Raw genomic sequence first — 9,198 nt, 5'->3', positions numbered from 1 at the left:
GGAAATGGTAGAAGACATCACAAGACCATGTGAGTGAATTTGAAATATAGGATCAGAAACAAGAGGAATTGGACAAAAATTGAACCAAGGCCAGCATATAAGGAGCTGTGGAAAAACAGGCAGAGCAAACACTAGTGAATATATGGAATGTAGTGATTATATGCTGTGGCAATTTGAGAACAGTAACATGGCTGCTCAGATTCCAGGCTCCCTGTAGTCCCAAAGACCTCATTCCTGTTCTTGGAGAGACTTCCCATTTCATCCTGGGCTCTGACTTTTTTTTTTTCTCCACGACTGACACTGAGTAGAATGAAAAGTATAGAAGTAAAGCCATCATAATTACCCAAAGACTTTGGGGGTGGAGAAAAAGGTTATGAAGTAATTTATATTATGGCTCCACTGAATTTTCAACTGGATGAGATGGAGATGAAACTGGCATCATTCCCACCCCTCAGGTTACCAGGTTAGGTCACTTTTGTGAGGTGCCCACTCTGGGGTGTTTCCTTTCTGGAAGGATACTCCAGAATCTCCTCATAGCTTCCTACCTTCTGTGACTTTTCAAAGAAATACTGTTGTTGTCATATATTGTCTTCATCAAATTACCATTATTTTATGGTCACTATATATAAAGAATCTATGCTAAGTATTTTGATTACTATATCTCCTTTAATCTTAGTCCATCCTGTCAATGATTTTATCTTCAGTTTACAGATGAAGCTACTTTGGTGCAGAAGGAAATAAGTCATTTGCTCAACTTGAAAATCGAGCAAGCATTAGAGCCAGACAATTTCATTTATACAGACAAGCCCCAGTCAAGAGAAGCAGGGATTGGTGGTGGTAATAAGCCAGGCAGATTGAGGAAAATACAGGACCTTAATCACCAGGTCATTCAATACGTGGACACTATTTAATTGTTATATGAGTTCGTCAGAAAGACTGAATTTTTCTCTGGAACTTGCTTGTTGGACTTCTACATTATGGGTCTTCTGTTTCCTAGAAAATTATCATTATTTATCACTCCAGCCAAATATCTGCTACAATCAGGGTTTATCTGCATAGAACTAGAGAAGATTGAAGGGGATTTGAAGTTCCCAAAGGGCCACAGTAGACTTTACAAGACAGGAAGATGCCAGTTTATTCATTGACAAGGGGAAGCAATCTGTCTCATGGATTGTAAATTCTCAAAACAGCATTTTGGTGAGCAGGGATTCTTGGCACTTGATGGGCACTTGATGGGGATTTTGAGAGGTGGCTCCTCTTTCTTACTTCAGAGATGTTTTTTCCTGAGCACATAAATACTGGAATCTGCTGGGGAAATATATTTTCTCATTTGTTCTTAGTAGGAAAGATTTAGGATCAAGGTCAGAAGCTTTTTCTGAGCACTATAGTTTTTTGGTTATTTGTGTTGTTTTTGCCTTGAAGCACGAGTTTCCACTTTATCTTTCCACAAACCCTATCTATTTTCTATTTTCTTCTTTCTTTCTTTCTTTCTTTCTTTCTGTCTTTCTTTCTTTCTTTCTTTCTTTCTTTCTTTCTTTCTTTCTTGTACAAGGTACCACTCTCTAAATGACTGATGAGATCTGAATCATAATAGAAAGAAGGTTGTGCATCTTTAAAATCAGAGTCAGAGGTTGAGGCACCTGGGTGGCTCAGTTGGTTGAGCATCCGACTTTGACTCAGGTCATGATCTCACGGTTCGTAAGTTTGAGCCCTGCATTGGGCTCTCTGCTGACAGCTCAGACCCTGGAGCCTGCTTCAGATTCTGTCTCCCTCTTCCTCTGCCCTTCCCTGCTGATGCTCTGTCTCTCAATAATAAATAAACATTAAAAAAATTTTTTTTTAATTAAAAATCAGAGTCAGAAGCAGTTATACTTTGCTTAAATAATATATTTTATTACAATGAGAACATTATATGTAAAATTACATAGTTCATTATTACAACTTTTAAAATTAAAAATTATTTTAATTAAGTCAGTTTAACCCATGTTTAGTTCTTGGGAATCTAGTCTGAGACAAGGCCTGTGGCCTCAATTTTATAACTGCAGTTATGTTAGTAAGACCTGCTTATGGTAATAAGTACTGTTGACCCATACTTGCCTGAATTCTGTAAAGACATGTCACATGCTATTCTACTATTATTGAAAAAGCTCTGAAGCTTAGGCAGAAAAAGGCATTGTGTGTAAATCATAGCAGGAGTCATTAAAAAAAGATTAATATTAACATCAATAGCTCTTGCCAAGAAAATTCTGGAAGAAAAATATAAAATGAAAGATGTTATCCTGAACAGGTTGTGTGCGTGCTGCTGTAGGTAGTCTTTAGAAGATTGTCTGTATTTTAAGAGAATGTCAACGAGTCTGCATCTGAGAGGCAGGAGGGAAAGAGTTGTTATACAGTATATATTTTACTTAACCAACATTACTCAGCAATGAAATGAAGAAAGCAAAATGTAGGGATGAATTTAAGAATGCTTACAGGAAAGCGCTGCAGTTTTATTTGTTTTGTTTTGTTTTCCTGACTCAGATGCTGATCTTATCATTGCCTTCCTCACTGGAGTGTGATCCTGAAAGTGGATTGTGGTTAAAAGTGAGCTCTATGGCAACCTTTAACTCCAGTAATACCCTGTCCTCCACATTCTATCTCTCAGGTATCCCTGGCTATGAGGAATTCCACCACTGGATATCCATTCCATTCTGTCTCCTGTACCTTGTTGGAATCATGGGTAACTGCACCATCCTGCATATTGTTCGGACAGACCCCAGGCTCCATCAGCCCATGTACTACTTTCTGGCCATGCTTTCCCTCACCGACATGGGCATGTCCATGCCCACCATGATATCACTGTTCAGGGTGTTGTGGTCCATTTCCAGGGAAATCCAGTTCAGTACCTGTGTGGTCCAAATGTTTTTCATTCACACTTTCTCCTTCACGGAATCATCTGTGCTCTTGGCCATGGCCTTTGACCGCTACGTGGCTATCTGCCACCCTCTACGATATGCTACCATTCTCACCCCAAGACTTATCATGCAAATTGGAATTGCAGCCCTGCTTAGGGGTGCCTGTGCCATGATTCCACTTCTGGCTCGGCTGGCCTTCTTTCCTTTCTGCCACTCTCACATCCTTTCTCATTCATATTGTCTGCACCAGGACGTGATCCGCCTTGCCTGTGCTGACACCCTGTTTAATGTTATATATGGGTTGCTTCTTGTCGTTGTGCTGTGGGGAATGGACTCTCTGGGTATTTTTGTGTCTTATGTGTACATCCTCCACTCTATATTAAAAATTGCATCACGTGAAGGGCGGCTTAAGGCTCTCAACACGTGTGCATCCCACATCTGTGTTGTACTCATTTTATATGTGCCTATGATTGGGTTATCTATTGTCCACCGTTTTGCCAAACACTCCTCCCCATTGATCCATATCTTCATGGCTCACATCTACTTATTGGTTCCACCTGTGCTCAATCCAATCATCTATAGTGTGAAGACCAAACAGATCCGCCAAGGAGTCCTCTACCTACTTCTCCACACAAAAATCAGTTCTACTATGATGTAGGTATATCCTTAAGACAATGATGACATCAGTCTAAATGATGTAAATACATACTGATTGTTTGCTCTAGGTATGTTGACATCAGAATTACCAGTGAAATACTGAAAGGCAGAAATAGAGCTAACAGAGTATCCTCAGAATGGTCCAAAGGAGAGAGTTGATGTCCACTGAGACCATACAGATTGACTTAACAAGTGCTTCATAAATTCCCTTTAAATATGAACATGTTGGCATTGAGTGTTTTAGAAATCATTTCCATCTTCTCCCTCCCATTTCTGATCCCAATCCTTTCAAGGTCATTTATCCATTAAGTTTGACTTAAATATATTAAACCCATATTTCTTTGCTTCCTGATATTTATATTTTCCAGGTATTTAATATTACCTTTATTGTTATATCAATGTGTTTCTATATCTGCATGTCCACTTATTCTCTCTTTTTTAAAGATTGGAAAATTTTTTCTTGATTTAAGAGAATATTAAGGCTCAAAACAGAAATTATCAAGTTTCATGGTACATCAGCATCATCTCTTAAAAGTCTGTACACATGTTCCGCCTTTTCTGAGGAGATTTGTTTCCCTCAGGAATAGAAAATTGCCATCTGCATATTTTTCTTTTACTTAATTTTAAGACATATTTTTTAGAATAATTACTGAGACTCAGTAATTTTTGAAAGCCTCTAGATATTACCATATGAAGCCAGTGACTATAATCCATTGGATCAAATGTATCTTAATAATAATTTAGGGCTACACTACTTATTCAAATGTAAAAAAAAATGTATCCCTGATGAATTTGGCTATGAGGAATTTCATTCATGTAACAATATAACTCATTGAGGTGTAGCTACTTATAAATTTGTGGTAGTAGGATACAGTTACAGATTTAGGTCTCAATTTTATCTGTAACTCTTTTCAGTATACGAAACCATCTTTCCTTATAATTCTAAAATTATCTAGCACATAGCTGTGCATAGGGTGGTACAAAAAAAACCTTGCAAATGTAACTGAATTTTCTTGGTTCATGGTCTACACTTGTTTAAAGGCAAAAAAATAAATTAAAAAATGAAGGGGGATATGATACTTTTAAAATGCCTTATAATTCCCAATATTTGTAGAAGTCTTTTTTTAATGTTTATTTTTGAAAGAGAGAGAGAGAGAGAGAGAGAGAAAGAGGAGTGGGGGAGGGGCAGAGAGAAAGGGAGACAGAGAATCCAAAGCAGGCTCCAGGCTCTGAGCTGTCAGCACAGAGTCTTATGCAGGGCTTGAACCTGTGAACCATGAGATCCTGACCTGAGTCTAAGTCAGAGGTTTAACCAACTGAGCCACCCAGGTGCCCTGATACTTCCACTTCTACAAGTTGATTTCACTTATGTCAAGTTCCCCTGCCTCAAGGTTGGCACTGCAATCAGCTGTTTATTCCCCGAACGGTTTAGCACAGATTCCCATGTTCTTTATGAAATTTACAGAGGAGAATAAGAGAAAGAGATGATGTTGACTGCTATTGGCTTGCCTAACTTTCAGTTAAAATTCATGGGCAACTCCAATACTGTTCTATCATTTGATCATTCCTGGTACTATATATAAACTAATACCAAGACAACAGCTTCCAGTGGTCAAGTAATAACTGTTCATGTTTAGGTATATACCACCTGAATTAGAAGAGGAGTAAATAAAACTGTCATTACTAACCATGATTTTGGGTGGAGATTATATATAATAAGATTAAGGAAATATACACATTATTAATTAAAAGGAGTCTACATGTATATGCTTACCTGAGAGAAAAACAAAAATGATTCGTTGAATGTTGATGATCCAGAGAAGTGAGACAACTTATTGCAATGGTAAGAGAATACCAATAAGCTAAGAACATTCCTTTAGTGAAGATACATAATTATGATGCTACTCAGTGGTTAGAGATGTAAATCAATGCAGTTTGTCTTCATATGTATTCTTATTTTTACATTAATTATATTTGTGCCTTCAGGTACTCCTGAACTCTGAAATTACATACCCTCATATGTAGTTCAAAGGGATATAGTAAGTCATGTATTTTAATTCACCAATATGAAATTATCCTGAAATTCTTCTATTGACACCTATTAACTACCTCACCACCAGACTTGAGAAATTATTAATTATCAGTCAGAAAACACGGGATAATATAATAACAAGCCACATTTTCCACTGAAGAACATTCAAAGTAGAGTTCAATAATATGATCTTCATTTAGAATTTTCCTACAGGTCAAATGCAGGTCTCAGCCTCACCTTTGCCATTGATCTCAGAGTCGTGACTAAGCGCAAATGTCCCAGTTGATCCAAAAGAAAATAAACTGCTTTTCTCTATTGCCCAGAAGATTTATGTAATTTTTCCTTATTTAGACCATGGCCTTGATGTTTTTTGTCTACTTTGTGGTTTATATCTCAAATAATATACAACCATATATTTATTTCTTTTTCTTCTGATACATATTTTGTAGATCACATGTATGCTGTATTTCTTGTTAGTATGAATACTCAGTGAAAGATACAAGTTTTGTGTCTTAATGAAAGAAATATTCAGATACTCTACACACACACACACACACACACACACACACACAATTGTTTCCCAGGTAAGATAAAGGCATTTAGTTTAAACAATAAAGAGTTCTGGAATTATATGAAAGATGAAAATGGTAAATGAGAAACTAAAAATAACAATGGTAGGAAACGTTCATTGGCTTTCCAGAGTGTCTAAATGGAATGTCTACAGCTGGAAATAGGTTGTTTACAGGCACAGGTGAGGCAATAGTTAAATTTACAAGGTCCTACTTTACCATACATTTAGAAATACTATGAAATTCCCATTTATGTCCAGATATCTTTGTGGTTTTTTAATGTTTTTTATTTATTTTTGAGAGAGAGAGACAGAGAGTGAGCAGGGGAGGGACAGAGAGAGAGGGAAACACAGAATCTGAAACAGGCTCCAGGTTCTGAGCTGTCAGCACAGAGCCCAATGCAGGGCTCAAATTCACAAACCACAAGATCATGACCTGAGCTGAAGTCTAACGCTTCACTGACTGAGCCACCCAGGTGCCCCTGTATGGAAATCTTTGTAAACATAATTTTGTAGAAATTTGTTTGTTTGTTTTTCTTCAGTAGGTATAGGAAAGCCATAGAAATCAGCAAACCTTGAGAGAGAGGAATATATAAGGCCCTATCGCCTCTAAGAAGTTGATGTCCTGACTCATGAAATATTTCCGTCTTATTCTTGGCAACGCAACCAACTGGAAACACTGTTATTTCTCTCTTTTTTTGTCATTATTTTAATAACTCCTTGGAGGCAAAAACAATTTAAAGTTGGTGCTGTTCAAATAAAAGTAACTGTCCTCTATCAAATATTCTCAGCAGCACACACACTCTCCAAAAGCTACTGAGAGTCAATAGCCTACTTTTATATAAGCTTAGTTACATAATTTCACAAATCATCAGAATACTCATTAGCAAATAAAAAGTATGAGACAAAGAGTAGTACCTGGCATGCCAAAACACCAGTTCATGTCAAGTGCTCAGTCTGTGCTATAATTTTTAGTTTAGTTTTCTAGATGTTACATGTGTGCCTGCAGATATCAAAGAAGTTGGGCCTGTGCATGGTAAAATAGATTAATACATTTGTAAAGTCATATCTAAAGATCTCTCACAAGTGAAAGCTGACAAAATTAAATATAATTTCAAAGATGGATAGTAAAAAATCATGGAAGAGACATTTGTGGGAGGTGTCATCAGAAGTTAAATTGCAGACTACATGGAGTCAGATGATAGCATGGCCTCTACTGGATGCCTTATGTTCTGCATCTTACATCTTCCAACTAATCCACTGACTTCCATGGATATTGGAGCTTTCTGACAATATAGATGATTGAGAAGTCACTCTTTATTTGTACGATTATTTATCATCTATCTATGTCGAGTTACTTGAGGGAAATGAAAAGTCGTAGTATATTGATACTATCTTCAAAAATTCCAGAAGAGTGAGAGAAAAATATGTACATGGGAATTGTGAACATATGAATGTTTCTCAGTGATATATATTTCATTTTCTCAAGTTAGAAATTAATTTCATAAGGATTATTCTAGAAATAATAAGTGACTCTAAAGTACTTCAGCTATAATTTCAGTAGATTACCTAGAATACGGGTACGTATCTCTCGGGTTTTAACACAGTATACAACAGGGTTGAGAACAGGAGGAATCAATAGGTATATATAACCCATGATAATGTGCACCATAGATGGAACATGTTTCCCAAAGCGATGGATAATGGATACACCCAGCATAGGGACATAAACCAGAAACACAGCACAGATGTGGGAGACACAAGTGTTAAGGGCCTTAAATTGTTGTTCCCGGGAGGCGATGCCTAGCACAGTAATCAGGATCTTCAAATAAGAGAGGAGAATGAGTACAGAGTCCACACCAAAGGTGATGAGAATGATGATGAGGCCATAGATGCTATTTATTCGGTGGTCAGAACAAGAGAGCTTGATTATATCTGGGTGCAGGCAGTATGAGTGGGAGAGCACATTAGCCTTACAAAACCTCAGTCGTTTGATGAGAAAGGGTCCTGGGAAGATGACAGCCACAGCCCGTAGCAGAAGCCCCACACCTATTTTGGCAATGGTAGAATCAGTCAAAACAGTAGTGTACCTGAGTGGGTTGGAGATGGCCACATAGCGGTCAAAAGCCATGGTGAGGAGGATGCCTGACTCCATTAAGGAAAACACATGGATAAAGAACATCTGGATGAGGCAGGCATCAAAGTCTATTTCCCGAACATTAAATCAGAAAAGCTTGAGCAGTGTGGGCAGGGTGGTAGCACAGATTCCAAGGTCACTAGCAGCCAGCATGGAGAGAAAAAAGTACATGGGTGTATGAAGTGACCGTTCCACTTTAATAACCACTAAGATGGTGATGTTACCCACTAGGGAAATCAGGTAGAGGACACAAAACAAAATGGAAATCACTGGATGTGAGTCTTCCAGACCAGGAAAACCACTCAGAAGAAAACGTCTGTAGCTACTACCATTGAAGAAGACCATGATGTGTCATTTGGAGCGCAGAAATCAACAATCTTTGTATATAGATTAAGAGAGTCTGGATTAGCACCCCATCGCCATGATCCTTATTTCATGAAGTTTAAATTCTGTGCTTGTGCTGTTGACTACACAAGTCCCCTTCACCACCTATTCAAAGCTGTAGTCAAAGAGAAACACGAAGTCACTAGTAAACTTATAGACAAGAGATCATAAGAAGAAACTCATATGAGCTATTTAATTTCCACATATAACACTATCTTAATAAAGACATGAAAAATCATATGAAAACAGTCTCTAAATTTTCCTTCCATTTTTTTCAGATAACCTGTGGCATGGTTGCTAGGCAAGGACAATCTAAAACTACTTTAAAGATTAAAGTCTAGGGAAATAGGTGGAAAGGGGAGAAACCTCTCTTGATTCTTATGCTTGCTATCTGTCTTCTTGCCCATGAAAGCAATTGATGGTGACAGGGAAATAGGAATGTCATCCATACAGAGTCTTTGCAGTGAGAATAGCCTCATATCCCTCATATCCCTGATTAAATTAGAATCTTTATCAATACATAATC

General features: G+C 37.6%; 2 protein-coding genes across 2 annotated transcripts; one reads left to right on the top strand and one right to left on the bottom strand.

The window, feature by feature from the left end:
- Window positions 1-2,393: 2,393 nt before the first annotated feature.
- Window positions 2,394-3,552, top strand: LOC106966051 (olfactory receptor 51L1-like). Its single transcript, XM_027039656.2, has one exon. It carries the CDS (start codon window positions 2,431-2,433, stop codon window positions 3,550-3,552), a length of 1,122 nt encoding a protein of 373 aa, XP_026895457.2. The 5' UTR covers window positions 2,394-2,430.
- A 3,975-nt stretch (window positions 3,553-7,527) lies between these two features.
- LOC106966052 (olfactory receptor 51I2-like) lies at window positions 7,528-8,863 on the bottom strand. The gene is given in 1 exon segment (XM_015062132.2): window positions 7,528-8,863. A coding segment is annotated over 1 exon segment (933 nt). The 5' UTR covers window positions 8,634-8,863; the 3' UTR covers window positions 7,528-7,700.
- Window positions 8,864-9,198: the final 335 nt, after the last annotated feature.

The sequence above is a fragment of the Acinonyx jubatus genome, unplaced genomic scaffold, assembly GCF_027475565.1.
Source record: "Acinonyx jubatus isolate Ajub_Pintada_27869175 unplaced genomic scaffold, VMU_Ajub_asm_v1.0 scaffold_57, whole genome shotgun sequence".
NCBI lineage: Eukaryota > Metazoa > Chordata > Mammalia > Carnivora > Felidae > Acinonyx > Acinonyx jubatus.
The sequence above is the reverse complement of the archived record's forward strand: the minus strand, read 5'-3'. Positions and strand labels throughout refer to the sequence as shown.

Bases quoted from the DNA above. Each gene is read 5' to 3' on its own strand.
- LOC106966051 (XM_027039656.2), top strand. From the start codon at position 2,431: ATGAAGAAAGCAAAATGTAGGGATGAATTTAAGAATGCTTACAGGAAA.